Here is a 19,108-nt window from a genome sequence, read left to right on the forward strand (position 1 = left end):
CCAGCCACTGGCAGCTGCCAGAATCAGACTGGCAGCTGCCACCAGCCACTGGCAGGTCACATGACCTGTCAGTGGCAGCTCCTGCCAGCCAGTTGAAGATTGAACCCCCACTCCAAAAAAATGCAGATGAGCTGAAGGCCACTGTCAAAGAAACCTACCTGGGCTTCCATACCACCTCAGCAGTACCACAAACTGATCACCTCCATGCCACGCCGAATTGAGGCAGTAATTAAAGCAAAAGGAGCCCCTACCAAGTATGGAGAACATGTACAGTAAATTAACATACTTTCCAGAAGGCCAACAATTCACTAAAAATGTTTTTTTTATTGGTCTTATGAAGTATTCTAATTTGTTGAGATAGTGAATTGGTGGGTTTTTGTTAAATGTGAGTCAAAATCATCACAATTAAAAGAACCAAAGACTTAAACTACTTCAGTCTGTGTGCACTGAATTTATTTAATACACGAGTTTCACAATTTGAGTTGAATTACTTAAATAAATGAACTTTTCCACGAAATTCTAATTTATTGAGATGCACCTGTGTATATATATATATATATACACTTTTTTTTCCTTCACACACACACACTTAGGACATGGTTTTGGGGTAAGGACAGACAATGTCATTTCCAGAGGGGATGAGAGTATAGCAGTAACGGTCTGGTTCTCACCTGGCAGTGTGTGTAGGTAGCATCATTGTAGTGGTAGAGGAGAGCCAGCACGATGCAGGCGATGAGGCCGAGCAGAGGCAGACACACTGTGATCACCGCTAACCGGGTGAAAGGCAAACGGATGAGAGGCTTGTCTCGATCCACAGATCCGTACGGGACCTGTTGCATCTTCCCTCAACCAATTACCGCTCCAGATGTGTCAACAGCTATAGACCGACGACAGGCATGCCATTGAAAGTGCACTGATGTGATGACAGCGTCTCTAAACTACATGTCTGATAATTAGCCCGAGCTGAAGTATTAACGTGGCTGTAGTAGGACTTGAGTTACATGCTTAGTACTCCACTCGATCAAAACGTTGTTAAAAGTCTAGATTATCCGACTGCTACTCTCGGATGTAAATACATTTATATGTCTATGGCTACTCTGGATGTGTGACTACAGTTCGCGAACACTTCCGGTTCCGTGGAGCTTATAGATTCCAAAATAAAAGTCCCCGTACTGCGGGCACTCCCTTTTAAAAAAAATTGTAATCAAATTTTCAAAATTTTCTGAAACAATACCGTAACAGAAACAGTAATATATTTGCACATTACTCACTACTTAAAATACAGATTTTTATATGCAGTCACATATCAATTTCTAGACCCAATCCAATGTAAAAAATGATTTTTATTCAACATAGTGCTTTTTCTTGTATTTTTCACTGACCACATATATTTAGGTAATGTAGGCCATTCCTTGGGGGAAAATGATCTTTACATTGGCTACATTATGTTCCCCTTCCATAGGACTGTGTACAATGAAGCACTGATCCATTCAGGTCCAGTAAATATATCATTCTTGCACCAGAGAAACAAAAAAACTCAAGACCATTAGGTACTCCACATCAAATCCACAGTGATATGACAGTCTTAATAATGTAACATGAACAAAAACCAACCATACTGACATGATTAAATTTTTTTTTACTGTTAACAGACATCCAATCACATCGCTTCCAGTCAGTACATCGAATCATGGGTTGTTTTTGTCAACCTGGTGCATCGCTGTATATTAAAAATGGGCCCTCAGTTTGTGTTAAATACAACCAAATAATTTTCTTTTGAAGAAAAACAAAACATGAGGGACTCATCCACTGCCCTGTCTTTGAAATGACAAAACAAAAAATAGCACTCTCAAAGTTGTAGAGAGGACTAAAGAAAATATCTGCAAATTCTGCAGACAGACCAGATTAGTGGGAGTGTGGGAATGTGTAAGTATACATGTTAGGGTCTATTGGCCCAGTCTAGCACAGATGTTCTCCAACTCTCTTCCACAGTGTTCATCATTCCTCCTATTCCCACACTTCCTACAGTAGGAGTCAGTCAGGAGTCACTGTCTGAGCCGTTGCTGCTGTCCCGACTGATCTCAATCTGCAGCGAGGGCAAGTTGTCCAGTCGGCTTTTCTTCATCTTGTTGGACTGCTGCTCCTTCTGCTTGATCATTGCTCCCCACATCTTCTGCAGCTGAGTGTCATCCTCTTCATTGCCATCAACTCCGTCAGATTCCTCGTCATCCCGTCGCCTTATTCCTCTTGAGGAAGATGCTCGGGCAGAAGCCTTGTCCTCTTTTTTGTCGTCCCTATGAGACGGGCCGAGGCGGCTCCACAAGCCTCCTGAATAAAAACAATTACTATTAGTATTAGAAAAAAAAGTGAAGAGAACCAAAAGGGCATTGACTCCAACTATACCCGTTTTCTTGTCTTTCGAGGACTCCAAGTAGAGACCACGGCTCTCGTGCTTTGCCACTCCGAGTCGGCTGTGCACGTCAGTCAAAGGCTCTCTCCGAGACACTGCCTTTCTAGAGATGACGGGAGAGACAGAGCGACGTCTCTCCGGAGAGTGTGGTCTTTTGCCTAATCTCTGTCTCACATCTGTGGAGAGAAAACGCGTACTTTCATTGCCCACATTTGCTCAGCATGAAAATGATCAAACTTAAAGGGATAGTTCACCCAAAAATGAAAATTTGATGTTTATCTGCTTACCCCCAGGGCATCCAAGATGTAGGTGACTTTGTTTCTTCAGTAGAACACATATAATGATTTTTAACTTTAACCGTTGCAGTCTATCAGTCGTATAATGCATGGCAATGGTAACAAAATCTATGAGAGTAAAAAAAACATGCACAGACAAATCCAAATTAAACCCTGCGGCTCGTGACGACACATTGATGTCCTAAGACACGAAACGATCGATTTGTGCCAGAAACCGAACAGTATTTATATAATTTTTTACCCCTAATACACCACTATGTCCAACTGTCTTTGAGCGCGCGCAGGCATCCGGTGCGTACGCGCTCTGGCTAGTTTAAGCGCCGGAAGTGATCCCTCGCGCTTATACGTCACTCATTGTTTACACAGTGCACAGTCATTGTAGGTACGACGGCTAATCAAAATGGTACTTACTTGCTTGTTCAAACCGACTTAAAACTAAATGATTACGCTCTCTCGAACGAACTCATTTGGGAGTGGTGACTTTCCACGTATTCCCAACTTCTGAGCCTGCTCGCCTGAAGTTATGGTTGCTTGCTCTTCGGCTGGATATCAACACACCCAATAATGTAAACTATGCCAGAGCGCGTACACACCTCACGCACTGGATGCCGTGCGCGTGCCCAAAGACAGTTGGACATAGTGGTGTATTAGAGGTAAAAAATGACATAAATACTGTTCGGTTTCTGGCACAAACCGATCGTTTCGTGTCTTAGGACATCAATGTGTCGTCACGAGTCGCAGGGTTTAATTTGGATTTGTCTGTGCATGTTTTTTTTAACTCTCATAGATTTTGTTACCATTGCCATGCATTATACGACTGACAGACTGCAACGGTTAAAGTTAAAAATCATCAAATGTGTTCTACTGAAGAAACAAAGTCACCTACATCTTGGATGCCCTGGGGGTAAGCAGATAAATATCAAATTTTCATTTTTGGATGAACTATCCCTTTAAGCAATCCTGTAGAATTCAATTCAATTAAAAAAAAAATCTAATTTGTGACATTTTTTTAAACAAATAAAATTAATATTGTGTCCATACAGAACACACCAATAGAATCTCTAGTAGAATAATCAATGACAAATGATTCATTTGAATGAAATACCCTGGGGCACACATTCAAATGCAAAACAGGGTAACTACAAGCAGTTTAAAATACATACATATTTTATTCATTAAATACGTATTTACTGAATTTGGTTTATTTAATAGCATATCAATAAATAAGTATTATAATGGTTTTAAAGAAAGGCAATAAAAAGATTATTGTGCCAAAATGAGTAAAATCTATATCTGAATGTGTTAAATAATGTTTTTAGATTTTCCGTACTATGACAGAGCGGCCCAGAGAGAAGCCACAAGATTTGATGTTGCATTAAATTCCAGATACAGTTTGTGTAACCAAAATACCAATAATATCAAGGAACAATGTTTTATGCATAATGCAGACTTTTAATTATAATCAAGCCCAAAATTCACTGGGACCATTATTTTGAAATGTTTATGCTTGACTACTTCCAGCAGCTTATTCAAAGAGATGGAGATAAAATATGCACTCTTGCAACCATCTACAACATATTACAATTAGGGATGTCACTTTTCGATCATTTCCATGATCGATTGTCGTTTAAATTGACGATCAATGAATCGATTAATCGTTAACCTTAATACTGAAAAATGCGTCTATGCATGACAGGATGTGAAAAAGTTACTACCCCCCCCCCTTCTCACCCGATTTAAAGGGGATTTAGTCTGAATAAAATGCTAGTAGCAGGATTGTAAAATGAATAGATGTGATTATGTTCATTTGATAAAATGAAGAGAGCTCGTTTGAGATCATTTTACTTTAGTGACTGTTTCCTATCCCATCACGGAGACCGCTGAACGCGCCTCTTTAAATGGTTTAGTGGTGCTCGTTGTTGTATTTTAAAACACAATTGCAATGTTTTCAACTGACATTATGATCCCAAACGTAACTGTGGTGCGTGTGGCTGTGCTGTGCAGTCAGTGAACCGCTTCCATCAGCGCTGCTGCAGCAAAACACACTGTTGCTCACATCAAACATTATTATGCGAGTATTATGACCAGTACTTAACTTGATCCTGCTGGATCCTGTTCTGGAAAATGTCAGATTTTGAATTTTTGCATTGCGGAAGGCCTATTTGTTTTTAAAAATCCGGCATTTACAGTGCATTAGATCGTGACAGTGCATGCGTGCATGTATGAGGACGGAGCGAGCGCGGGTTTGGCTAGATGTATTTGGAGCTTATTGCTCACGTCTCATTTGGCACAAATTCAAATGTTTCCATATTCGTAATGTATTTGAATGTTAAACTATTATTTATAATGTAAACTAGGCTTGTACTTTACACGCATTCGCATATAGATGAAAAAGATCATCCTCTTCACATGAGCAAAAACGTCCTTGTCATAACAGCAGAGTGGACCGGTATACTACAGTCTATTTAAACTGACCAGTGTAACCTTTTATATGTTTGGTTGACTATTTTATTTTGATAATGAACAGACTGCGATGTAAGTTTGAATTGCTAGAATATGTGGGGTGTGTGCGCGTGAGGTGCCGGCGCGATCGAACAGCTGAAACATAAAAAACTTGTTTATGGAGTGCCGCGCCACACTTCTGTTTTAAATCTGTTAGCTTAATTATTTAAGCCAGATATATTTCGCTTTTTTTTTTTATGAAAACAAAATGTTAGTTTTATTTAGGCCTATTGCTTACAAAGGCTATACATTTTCCTTAAAGCATCCCATTTTGTCCCAGGGCTTGAAAACCTGTGCCTAGGCTAGTTAGGTCCTGCAGAAACTTGTGAACGATGCTCGTAGTTATGGCATCACTGTTTCACGCATCATTGAATGCTCCGGGAAAACGTATAGTCAGTGTCGGTCACAGCGCCTTTTAACTGCTGTATTGAATCCAGTAATTATTTATTTACAAATTATAAGCTCTGATTATGACAAGTGTGGTATAAAAGCTTTGATTATTACAGGAATAATTGGTTAGGTGGAAAATCTTACATCGCGACCATGCTTTTGGATGCCGTTCAAGCCCATATAGCCTACATTTATGCGGCTTGGTTCTGGTTTGCCGGTTGGTCACGAATTTACACAAATTCAATAATATTTAGGCATTGCCACAAATTAATAAGTCGTAGGAACGAATTAACAAGTTGTAGGAATGAATAGCCAATCTGGCCTGTGTCCCGCAGCCCTGCAAAGTGCAGAGCCCGATATGAAAGAATTATCTGGGGAAATGACTGTTACTACATTTCTATTGCTTTCCATGTTGAAGAACTTTGTGTTGTTTCTATTTTAATGTGCTTTTAAAGTTTAAATCACATTAAAAGCTTAATTTGTACTTTATGAATGAATGATGATGCATTTATATACCGTCACTCACAGCCGCTTGCACGTGTTTTGCGCACGAGCCGCATGCAGCCCAAAATTAAACGACTTAATCGACCATCGATAGCTTTAATCGATTGCATCTCTTATCGACAATTAATCGATCATTGATTAATCATTGACATCCCTAATTAAAATATAAACACCATAAAGTAAACATTGTCATAAATCATCAACAGTAGATCATAAGCAATCTATTGGCATAAATGTGCAGTATTAATTGATTGTGAACAATTCCAAAATTTAAGATAATTAAGACTTTTGTCATATCATTTAAAATGTCTAATAATTTTTAATGACCTTAAACTTGATCAAACAAAATTTAAGACTTTTGAAAAGACCTGCAGGAAACCTCAACCTGGGGGCCAGAGATCACTAGGGGGTGCCTCAGGATGACAAAGTATTTGAATACCTTTCAATACCTGCAGCAATTCATATAGTCAATACTCATACACTGCATAAATAACAAGTTAATCAAACTCTATTAAATCAAGATTTTTGTTCCATCAATAACTAACCCGTCTTGCCACTTGTAGTCACTGGTGGGCATGATCTCTGCTGAGAGAGTCCCTGCCTCTTCTCCTCCAGTAACTGTCTCACATCTGTCACTTTGTCTGATGTAGCCTTGGACGAGCCGCCTCCTTCTCCACCACCAATGCGACTCTTAACGCTGCTACTTGTTTCAGTCTTTATAGAGTTTCTAAGGCAGTAGAAAGGGCCAAAATGCACAATTACCATTAAGAAACTTGATCATCATGAAATCTTTTCAGGATGAGGGTCACATTTACATCCAAATAGTAGGGAATGAAATGCAAATCCTGAAGTGTAGCAACCGCTCTATCACTTGGAGTCAAAAAGAAACCTGTACTCACCGAAGACTGCGAAGGTTGGTTTCTACCTCGTCGGCATACATGGTCATCTTCATGCTCTTTTTGGGAGAGGGCGTTGAGATCATTTTCAGTTCCAGATCGTAGTCCATCTCATCTGAATCTGAAGATGCAGGTGATGGGCCTCCTAAGCGACTACGCAGGCCTCCTTCCCCGAGCCGTGGCCCCCGTTCCCTGTCTCCCCGATCTCTGTACTCCACTACTCTATCGTCAGCGTCCATGTCTTCCTCTCCATCCTCCTCTTCTTCTTCCTCCTCTTCTTCTATAGGCTCTTCTGGCAGATTCACCAGGTCAGCTGAGAGAAGCAAAAGAGCTCAAATTGACAGACCAAAAATAACTAACAAGTAGGGTTGTGATGGTGAGGAAATTTTCCCACCGGTTAATCAACGTGTGACAACTCCGGTAACCGGTAACCGGTTTTTTTAGCTTAAAAGCGCCGTGCGCATTTTATTTTTACTTTCGAATTAGCGGCAGTTAGGCGTCAATTGCTTGAATGCAACAACAAAATACAACGACAAACTCACTTTAGCGAACAACAAAAAACAACCACAAACTCACTTTAGCGCATATATATATATATATATATATATATATATATATATACACACACATACGTATATACATACATAAAACATTTTACTTTTACAACTTTTATTTAACAAAACAAATACACCATGCTATAGGGCAGGCTATGCCTAATATAAAATAACAAATAACTTGCATAAAGTTTAAATAGGTATACAAAACTGGAAATAGGCTAAGTAAACATGTATAATATATAACCAAATAAATAAGAAATGTAGAACGTTTATAAGCAAAACGAGTAAGAAAGCTTGGAGGCACGGCATACACCTTGGTGTCAAATAAAATAAATAAATGACAAAGTTTAAAAGTAAAAAGCAAACAATGTGGAACCAATTAAATAAGAAACTAATGTTTAAAAAAAACTTCCAAAATCACCTTAGATAAAAGGCAAAAGTCAACAGGCTTTTCAAAATCCAAAATATTGCCAAACAGGCGCTTTTGCATCTCGTTTCGAAACTAAATCATCCGCGATCGTCTTGTCTGTCTCACCTCACTCTTCTTGTCAGTCAGCTTGACTCACTCTCCTCACTGGAGAAATGACATCCGATCTGTGATGCGACTGTCGTTCGGCACGCTACATTGAGCAGCCACGTTCAGTTTTTAATTGTAGTGTCTGTTCTTTTACTGAACTAAATTATTTTTATTTCTATAAAAAATCAAAACGATGGTGGGGGTCGGTGCCACGGTGAGCAAGTGACGTAACCTGTTTTGCGGCTTAACACCGGTATCACCGTCAGCACCGTCTATCGCGGCAAGCCTACTAACAAGACAAAGATGTTTTTGATTTAAGAGAAATTTATGTATGTATTTTTAATGTCATGTAAGCAGCATCTATCTTCATGGTGAAAACAATAAATAACAGAAGTACAAAGAAGCTATATTAGACATTTAAAGTTAATACTAGACAAAAAAAATTCTAAAATACATTCAGGTGATACTTTTTTTGTTGTTGCCTTTTTCCGTTAAAAACAGTGCAGTGAATAAAAAATGTTTAAGGGTCATTAAAGGAGATTTACCAGAGTGTCGATGAGTGTAAGGTGGGGTGTGTCCCATGCTGTCTCCAATCAGAGGCTTTTTGGTCTTCAGAATGTCACGCTTGATTCTGTGCGTATGATATCTCCGTTTCCTAAGAAGTTGACACTTCCAGATTATACAGTCACCCCACTTCAACCAGTTAAGTAAACTGCAAAAATTGTTATACTTCTATTCTAAGTTATACTTCTATTCTATTATGTTTTTGAAAGAAGTCTCTTACATTCACCAAGGCTGCATTTATTTGATCAAAATACCGTAATATTGTGAAATATTAATACAATTGAAAAAAATAAAAATTGTTTGAATATATTTTAAAATAATTGTAATATGCTGATTTGGTGATCAAGAAACATTTATTATTATTAATGTTGAAAACTGTTGTTTTTTTTTGCTTTTGAGGAAATTCATTTTTTCAGGATTCTTTGATGAGTAGAAAGTTCAAAAGAACAGAATTTATTTGAAATTATAAATGTCTTTACTGTCACTTTTGATCCATTTAATGCATCCTTTGCTGAATAAACAATAAAAAAAAAAAAAAGCAACCAAACTTTTGAAAGATAGTATAATTCTATGAAAACCCCCAGCAATGTTTGCAGGTGCCACATGATATTTTGTATCTAGCAAATTCAAATTTTTTTCTTACCAAGAGTTACTTAAGATGCCTTTCATGCCGCCGTAGTTTGGATTCCCATATTTCATGTAGTATCGACTTCTCCTAGCCGCACCCAACTCCTTTTTGTCATCTGATGGAAAATAACAGCCAAGAATGTTAAAATGTGTCATTGCACAAGTTGTGAACAGTCTGTTCTAGGGATGAACCGAAATTTTGGCCACTAAAAGAGAAAAAAACTACCAAAAATATGAGCCGAAAATACCATATGCAGTGTTCAGAGAGCAGGTTTCACTCTCCCTCTAGCCGTCGTCAACTGCGTGGTGCGACCCTACACTCAATATTCTGCTCTATGAATGTGAGTTCCGCTGAGTTAGTCACGACCCATGAGAACGCTCCATTTATGTACCGCTCACCAGAAAAGTCCGCACAAATAACGCGCTGACAGGAAATTTCTATGTAGTATACTTGTTCCTGTTTGCAATAGTGCTACTGTGCTGTAACATGGCAACGCTGGTAAAAAGACGCTACCCTCTCGTGACATTATGCTCTGCTCTCAAAATAAAAGCTTTATAAGACTATACACTATTTGGATAGTTAGTCAAAACTAAATTACAGTCATATCTGATTCTGTTGCATAGAACTGAATAAAAATAATATATAGATATTTAATATTAATATATTTTCTATCCAATTTTATTATGTTACTTTCAATAAAAGTGTGGTTATTTTATGGGCTTGTGTTTTTCTAATTCAGTATCATTACAATTATTGAGTTAAATTAAAAAGTCTTAAATTACTTTATAATATTTAATAAAATAATAAATAATTATTACAAAGCATTTTCTGTTTTGCTTTCGGCCCAGAATTTTCATTTCGGTGCATCCCCTAGTCATCAAGTAATGAAGAGCTCCTGACACAATTGACCTATCGGTAAGCCCCGCCCCTCTTAGTTACTGTTGCTCACTCGGACAAACAAACGGAGTTGCTCACTATCTTATAATGACAGCTGTCAGTGAAAACCTTCCGAGGTGTTTCTGGTCAATTTGGGACACAGATGGACCTTCAAGTGGGACTTAAATATGCCATGGAGGGATATATAAAGATATTAAAATAAATATGTAAAAATACAGACCACAATATGTTACGGTTGTCACGATCGCAATGACAAACCGTTATATACCGCAGAGTAAGATTAAATTAATTTACATTTAACCAGATTAATATGGATAGGCACTCTTAATATAGACCTTCGTTTATATGTTTTTGACCTTCACTGCTTTTTTTTTTTTACTTTTCACTGTTCTCATGAAGTGAGAACAGTTTGCTATTTAGGTTTGTACGTTAGCATGGACTCACTAACTTTAACGCTAACGTTAGCTAGTTTTAGCCAGAGATACCTTGCTGGAGCACAAGATGACATTAAAATTCTGCTTGAGCAGATGAAAAGTGTAACTTCATGAGTATGACAACCATAAAATGAACGTTTTCATGGGGGTTGGGAACATTTTGTACATTTTAAAGTTAATTCCTAAATCTGGTGCACTTTGAGAGTTCAAAATTAAGAGCTCCAACACAGGTTCAGTGTGCAAACTTACAAGAAAAAAGCTGGTGAATGTACTTGTTCTTGAAATTTAAAGGGGACTCAACTAGTGTTCATTTCGTTAACGAAGACTATGACGAAAAATGTTCATTGACGAGCTTTTTTCCCAAAACCTAAGACGAGACGAGACAACAATAAGGTCAATAAACGACAACTAAGACTATATCAACATGCAATTTCGTTGACGAAATAAGACGAGACTAAAATGTATTCAAAAAAAGATAAAAACTTTACCAAAAACCTTTTTTATTTTCGTCAAAAAAGGAGACAAAATGTTATGGCGGACTGCTCTACACGTCTCTACTATGCGAGCTTTCATAAGTGCGGTTGCCAGATATCAAGAGTTCTAATCCCCGAATCAGAGCTTCGTTGTTACATTGATACATTTCTGCACGGTGTTTTGCTTATCTTAATCAATCTGGCAACCATGCGCACACGCCCGCTACTCATTGCGGAAGCGCCGCCACCGATGATCTGAAAACACAGACAAAGCTGGAGGTGAAGAACTTGTTGCATCTTTCCCAAAAAGACTCATGGCTGTATTAGTTCAAAAGGGTGCTTCTACTAAATACTGAGCAAAGGGTCTGAATACTTAGGACCATGTGATATTTCAGTTTTTCTTTTTTAATAAATCTGCAAAAATGTCAACAATTCTGTGTTTTTCTGTCAATATGGGGTGCTGTGTGTACATTGAGGAAAAAAAATTAACTTAAATGATTTTAGCAAATGGCTGCAATATAACAAAGAGTGAAAAAGGGGGTCTGAATACTTTCCGTACCCACTGTATATATATATATATATATATACACCGTTATATACCGCAGAGTAAGATTAAATTAATTTACATTTAACCAGATTAATATGGATAGGCACTCTTAATATAGACCTTCGTTTATATGTTTTTGACCTTCACTGCTTTTTTTTTTTTACTTTTCACTGTTCTCATGAAGTGAGAACAGTTTGCTATTTAGGTTTGTACGTTAGCATGGACTCACTAACTTTAACGCTAACGTTAGCTAGTTTTAGCCAGAGATACCTTGCTGGAGCACAAGATGACATTAAAATTCTGCTTGAGCAGATGAAAAGTGTAACTTCATGAGTATGACAACCATAAAATGAACGTTTTCATGGGGGTTGGGAACATTTTGTACATTTTAAAGTTAATTCCTAAATCTGGTGCACTTTGAGAGTTCAAAATTAAGAGCTCCAACACAGGTTCAGTGTGCAAACTTACAAGAAAAAAGCTGGTGAATGTACTTGTTCTTGAAATTTAAAGGGGACTCAACTAGTGTTCATTTCGTTAACGAAGACTATGACGAAAAATGTTCATTGACGAGCTTTTTTCCCAAAACCTAAGACGAGACGAGACAACAATAAGGTCAATAAACGACAACTAAGACTATATCAACATGCAATTTCGTTGACGAAATAAGACGAGACTAAAATGTATTCAAAAAAAGATAAAAACTTTACCAAAAACCTTTTTTATTTTCGTCAAAAAAGGAGACAAAATGTTATGGCGGACTGCTCTACACGTCTCTACTATGCGAGCTTTCATAAGTGCGGTTGCCAGATATCAAGAGTTCTAATCCCCGAATCAGAGCTTCGTTGTTACATTGATACATTTCTGCACGGTGTTTTGCTTATCTTAATCAATCTGGCAACCATGCGCACACGCCCGCTACTCATTGCGGAAGCGCCGCCACCGATGATCTGAAAACACAGACAAAGCTGGAGTTTAGCGATCTAAATGAAAGCGTCATTCAGCCGGTCTGTGTTCTGTCATGAGATCTCGACTGTATTAATTGCGATTGTGATTGCTGAATAAATGCACTTACTCAACCGCTGTTGTTTTAAGACTAAATTAAAAATAGCTGCCAAAATGAATAATGTAAAGTTAATTAATAATAATCTTATTGCTAAAATGTTAAGTTTTCATTGACTAAAACTAGACTAAAATGTTGAGACTTTTACCCCTGGTTTCACAGACAAGGCTTAAGCCTAGTCCTAGACTAAAATGTAAATCTGAGCCGTTTTAACTGAAAGAAACTGGCACTGATTGATCTTAAAACATGTCAGTGCCTTTGTTTTGTCTTAAGATGCACACCAGTAATGCTTTTTTCTAAGGCATGTTTATAAAAATTACTTAAATGTCCTAATTGAACTATGGCCTAATCCTGGTTTAGGCTAAGTCCTGTCTATGAAACCGGGCCTTAGTCAACTAAAACTAATAGGATAAGGTTGACTAAATATGATAAAAACTAACAAGGACATTTTAACACGGGACTAAGACTAAGAATAAAATGAAAATAGCTGACAAAATTAACACTAGACTCAACCCTCTTTTTAGTTGTGATATAGTGTCTCCGTCTCACTGGTGAATTTGGTACTCAAACTAATTTGAATAAAATAATAATAATAATAATAGTATATTATTATTCCTATGACAGTAATAGCCATATACTGTAAAACAATTGCACTGTGAAATAAATGATTTTTTTCCCCCAGGTATATTATTTTACCTTACTCTACTGTTGGGAAATTGCAATACTTTTGTCCTAATCTCTACACTTGCAAGCAGGGCCTAAAACTAACTTTCACATCTGCCAGTGGCTGGTGACTTGAGAATTTACCGGCCATAAATATTTTTCCTTGCCATGAAACTGTTTTTGCAAAAAACGGGCAGTTGCTACTACTACAACAACTAAACATTTAATAAATAAAAAAAGCCATTTGAAATGAGAACCAACCACTGCATTTTTATCAAGATACAAAGATAAAACCTACATGGAAAAAAAAAACAGACAGGCTGAATGAGAACGCAAATTCACAATCTGACAGCAGGTGGGGCTTATGGATCAGCAGTGATAAGAGGGGGAAAAATGCCATCAAAACTTTTGTGAAGGCAGTTTCCTTCAGAAATACATTCATATAAACCCCCACCCCAATATTTATATTTTTCTTCCGAACAGTGAGCTTACTGTACCTGTACAGTATTTTCACTGTGCGCCTCTGTTAATATTGGGCCATGCATGCAAAAGATAAACCCTTGAGCTTTTATTTTGGCGGAAACTTCAGTTGAGATTTTATTTTGGCGGAAAACTCCAGCTTCGGTGAAAACAGGTTTACAAACATTACTAATTTAATGAAATACTGTAAACATTTGCCCACTCAAATGTTGAAAATTATGCAAATGTGCAAATTATGCATAACTGGTGGCCGTTGCGTTCCCAAACGCACGCTAAACTCACAGCACATTCAATAACGGAGTTCACTGCATTCACTGTGAACTGAGCTGCTCTGAGATGCGGGCGTCAAAGTCTAGTTAATGAATGGGAAACACTGGCCTATCCTCTCAGAATACCTGGAATTAGTGTTACAAGTACCCTAGGGACATCGTTTTTCCATTTTTGTAGCATAAACACCATCAAACCGATGAAAGCTTCAAATCTTCCAATGTTTCGTTATGGCACTGAAACCTAAAGATGTCCGAGTTCCGCTCCCTGTGTAACTGATACTCGACTGCCATTGGCTCATCTGCGTTCAAGGGGAGGGGCTTACCGATAGGTTAATTCCTTTTATTTGTAGGCAACACTCAAGTATGTTTCTCACCCTGGGTGCCAAAGCGCAAGAACAGCTTGTTGCCTTTGAAAGGCTTGACTGTGGGCCGCAGATCATTCTGGAGAAGAGACTCTTGCTCTGCTTGGGAAAGCAGACTTGTCTAGGATGAAAAAATGAAATACAAGTTGCATAATTAAAAAAAAAAAAAAAAAAAAAAAAAAAAAAAAAGAGAGAGAGAATTACCATCAATAATCTGATTAGTTTACCTCTGCGGTTTCCTGTGTTTTCTTTTCGGTCTCTTCCTCAATGTCGCTAGCTTTACTCTCACTGCCATCACTGTTCCTGCTCTTATCTGCTTTCACCACCTTATCTTCGCCATCATCATCATCTACCTCACCCTCCTCCTCCTCCTCCTCATCATCAGAGCCACGGTTTCGCCGAGCTGATAAGCAACAATGTGAGAGTTTTGCATCACAAAATTTGGTGGAACACAGTGTCAATTAATGTTCCACAATGAAATCACAAGACTTGTATAACGAGAAGACAAACCTTTCTGCGGCTGGACTGAAAGTTCAGATGGTTTCGAGCTGTCAGTGTTTATGACCTCTTTTTTGTCTGGCATCCGACTCAAGTTAATGAGAGCTCTGGTTGAAGTGATGTCATCTAGCCACACCACGTTGCCTGGAAACGTGTGATTTGACTATGAGCACCACAATCCAGCTTTAAACAAAACTTTACATGTTTCCAATTCAGATTTGTATGCATTCAACGTATAATTATGACAGTGTGGTAATATCAGTGAGGCTGTACTTACAGGAAGTGTCATCTATCCACTCAATGTGGGCAGGCGGATACTCTTTAAAGTAGCCAAAAACATCCTGAGTGCTCATGTTATCGACCCCACTCATGTGTAGGGCTTCCAGACGCACATTCGGGATCGCTAAAGAGAGAGTAGGAGAGATGTTTAAGGGATAGTTCACTAAAAATGAACACTGGGTCATCATATTCTCAACCTAACATTGTTCCAAACCTATATGGATAATAATCATAATACCTTTAACAAAATAATACATTTTTTTAAAAGCTGCAGCTGCTTTTAACAACTAAATACATTTTGTACACACTTTCCACAACATATCAAAGTGACAACACTTTTCATGAATACTCATAAATGAGAAAAAGTCACAAGATTTCAAAGTTATTTCTGACAACGCAAAAAATTTAAATGGGCTGGAAGTCATGATTAAACAGAAGGAGCGACAGATCTTTTCTTCTGTGTTGTAACGTACATCCAAGTGTAAGCTGAACACTTGTTCCATGCATCCATTGTTGACTGGATTTTAAGATGTGAGGGCTTTTAGTGGAGGCAGATGAATGAGAGCTTCCAAGTACAGGTTTAAACAGACTAAATGATTGGAAAAGTCCTGCATAGTGCACACATCACCAAAGACAAGTCTGGTGTACTCGCCATAAGGCCCAGTCATGACAGTTTGATTACATTTTTTTTTTTTTAGCTAGCTTTCTATTTTTTCTATTCTATTTACTTGTTTTTCTTTGTGTGTGTGTGTATAATATATACATATATATATATATATATATATATATATATACACACCTTGCTATGTGTACTGCGTTAGGCTAACCGAGACTTGTCATTTGCACTTATATATTGTTGTTCTTTTGTTAGTTTTGACTGCTTTTATTGTCCTCATTTGTAAGTCACTTTGGATACTAAATGACTAAATGTAAATGTAAACATTACAAGGTCAAAACACTCTTTTTAAATTAAACACGCACATATCAATTGCTCACAATATGATGTATAACATGCATTTGAAAAACAGACTGGATGAATTTTAATTTCATGCCGACTTTAAATCAATTGTTGAGCTTTAGCCGTGTAATATTTCTTACCTTTCTTCATCAAATCCCGGTCTAGAACAACATTCCTCTGCGCCAGATTTTCCTCTGCGCGAAAATGAAATCTTCTCGCTCGCTTCTCCTTTTTCTCTATGGCCTCCTGAACACGTACAAATGTTGTGGACAACATGTACATTAGTAGACCGGCTTATATATTCACACAACCAACTGACACTTACCTGAGACGTGACATCGATTCCAGTGATAAAGGTGCCAGCCTTATTTTCATAGCGTCTGCTGGTGTCCTGTAGAAATCGTACAGATATCCATGTGATCAGCACACACAACAGAAGCTTTTCACTTGTTAGATTCAAGGTGATCACCTTTTCTACAATATCTACAATGCTTTGTACTGTCTAAATAAACCAGAATAATTTCAGTTCTTAACCAATTAGTATAGAAATAACAGAGCGCCAAATTAAAAGTCTGTTAGTAACGTATTAGGAAACTTGGGCCAGAGAATTACATCACTTTTCCAAGATCCGCCTAAACAACAGACCATCACTACACATTATGCAAATGTAGCATAACCCACCATAAACACATTACCATAACCTGTAAAAAGTAGGAATAGTGGCCTAGCTCTGAACTCACCACGCTGGCTTCACCAACGACAGGCTTACTGTACTACGCGAGGCCGTGGCTTGAAAGAGGCCTACGGACTAACGTAACTCACCGGCAACAGCTCATTTAAACTTCGGCGAACAGGGATGGGCTCCAGCTCTGGCTCACCCTCCTCCACCTCCATGGGCTCCGCTTCCCGGGCATCTCGATCCGAGTCTGATTCCGAGTCTGACTCTGACCGATCGGACGCGCTTTCCGACTTCACAGACACCCGCAGGTTGCGCACCGCCGCCATGATCACTCACTTAAACGAGCTCGCGGCTAACGGCTAACTCTCAATGAAGTGAACGCAGCCTCGCGCTAGCTGTGCTAACACTGCTCTCGAGCCTCGCAACACCTAGGTCTAAATCTCCGACACACACACACACACATACACACACAGGAGACGGCCGCTGCTAATTGTGACCCGCCTTTGATTAAAGAAGATTATGCATTCACTAACATTCATATTTAGGATTTAATGTATTTTTTATGTGTGTCAGAGAGAAAGAATCCTAATATTAAAGAGTAGAATCAGTGTAATTATTTTTCCAGTCTGCCATAGTAGTAAATGTTAATTAAAATAATTTCACCTAACTAAATTACAAACTACATTTAGTGTAAATTAGGTTTACAAGACATTTTACTGTTAGCCTTGCTTGTGTATTAAAAGCACAATCAGAAAAGCTTTAGGGACTTATAATCACAAATAGTTCTTGGGAATGATTTCAGGGGCCAGTACTAGGATCTAGTATATTGCATTTTACATCAAAATAGGCCTTAAAAACCTATTGACCTAAAAACCTAAAACCTGTTTTTTTTAAGGATGCCTTTTAGGCCTACTTGATTTTATTCTCTTATCGTATGCATTTTGTTCCCAGTTTGTTTTTCTCACCTTGAGAATTTGCTTCAAAGATACTATATAAAAAAATTAATATACAAATCACGCTTTTTGTGATACAACACGTTTTACTTCACTGTCTCTGACAAACAGTGGCACCGGTTCATATTATTGTAAATTAGAGATTTTTAGGCTGGGGTCCACAAGATGGTTCTAGGGGGTCTGTGGAAAGGTTCAGAGACAATTGTAAATAATAAAATAAATGAGAATTTATTCTAAATGATTTTAACAAAGGGTTACACTTTATTTTATGGTGTCCTTGTTACAGTGTAACTGGTACTGAGTAATATTAATTAACTACATGTTCTTACTATATGATTAGGGTTTGGCTTAGGGTTACTTGCATGTAATTATACATAAACAATTGTTATTATAACAGTAAGTACATGTAACGTGTAACAAGGACACCTTAAAATAAAGTGTTACCTAATAAAGCTTTTATTATAAAAAGCATAAATTGTCGAGATGGTCCTCACTGCAGAACACAAGATCCAGGGGGCGTGGTTGAATCCAGATCCAACTCATCCCACCTTACATATACCTAAACCTACAGGTCTCCACCCCCTGATCCCTAAACCCACCCATCTCCACCCCTAAACCTACCATCTCCACCCGCTAGATGTGGATCCAACCCCGCCCCCTGGATCTTTGTTCTGCAGTGAGGGGCTACTGAAATTGTCTGGCTTTAATTTATACAATATAAAACAATCTACAGTTTGAAAAAAAATGTCATTTTAAATGCCATATTAAAAATAGTTAATATGTTAGTTCTAAAGTTTGTTTGCATCAGTTGTTTGCAGTATCCATTTATTTAGTTACCTTAATGACATTCATGCAGGAAGTATTACTATTAAAGGGGTCATATGATGCTGCTAAAAAGAACATTATTTGGTGTATTTGGTGTAATGAAATGTGTTTATGCGGTTTAAGGTTCAAAAAACACATTATTTTCCACATACTGTACATTATTGTTTCTCCTCTATGCCCCGCCTTTCTGAAACGCGTCAGTGTGTTATGGTTGGCCGAATTCCTCAAGTGTGTGACGGAAATGTTACACCCCTTACCATACTGTGATGCCTGCGGCAACCACATGTGACGACCCCGGGCTGGACTCCGCTTCGTCCACGGTGAAAGCCGATCCAGCGATCCACAGCGCGAAGTTGAAGTATTTCCTCAGCGACCAGCACGGTTCAGCTCCAGGCATGACGAAGCGATATTGTCCTCTTTTGTAAGGCCAAACAAAGTAGTTTCGCTTTCACAACGAATCACACAGC

At 38.1% G+C, this 19,108-nt stretch overlaps 2 protein-coding genes across 5 annotated transcripts in view; both read right to left on the reverse strand.

Annotated features, from left to right (window-relative positions):
* The window catches only part of LOC107557086 (post-GPI attachment to proteins factor 2-like), a 16,196-nt gene extending 15,044 nt beyond the window's left edge, over positions 1-1,152 (reverse strand). For 3 of the 4 annotated variants that reach the window (XM_016240409.1, XM_016240410.1, XM_016240411.1), the window contains exon 1: positions 672-1,125. In XM_016240409.1, the coding sequence (XP_016095895.1) occupies positions 672-839 (168 nt within the window). In that variant the 5' untranslated portion in view covers positions 840-1,125. Of the gene's footprint in view, positions 1-671 lie in introns of all 4 variants that reach the window. The other variant, XM_016240408.1, reaches the window with a different exon arrangement.
* A 173-nt stretch (positions 1,153-1,325) lies between these two features.
* Positions 1,326-17,310, reverse strand: LOC107557088 (nuclear cap-binding protein subunit 3-like). Its single transcript, XM_016240414.1, has 13 exons — positions 17,007-17,310; positions 16,510-16,575; positions 16,325-16,430; positions 15,225-15,350; positions 14,960-15,091; positions 14,677-14,852; positions 14,462-14,570; positions 9,280-9,379; positions 8,618-8,727; positions 7,002-7,311; positions 6,648-6,829; positions 2,404-2,586; positions 1,326-2,328 (listed from the first exon to the last, which is right to left on the reverse strand). The coding sequence occupies exons 1-13, from the start codon at positions 17,187-17,189 to the stop codon at positions 2,039-2,041; spliced, it is 2,073 nt and encodes a 690-aa protein (XP_016095900.1). The 5' UTR covers positions 17,190-17,310; the 3' UTR covers positions 1,326-2,038.
* Between the last annotated feature and the right edge of the window lie 1,798 nt (positions 17,311-19,108).

Source organism: Sinocyclocheilus grahami, unplaced genomic scaffold (genome assembly GCF_001515645.1).
Source record: "Sinocyclocheilus grahami isolate Dianchi unplaced genomic scaffold, SAMN03320097.WGS_v1.1 scaffold588.1, whole genome shotgun sequence".
NCBI lineage: Eukaryota > Metazoa > Chordata > Actinopteri > Cypriniformes > Cyprinidae > Sinocyclocheilus > Sinocyclocheilus grahami.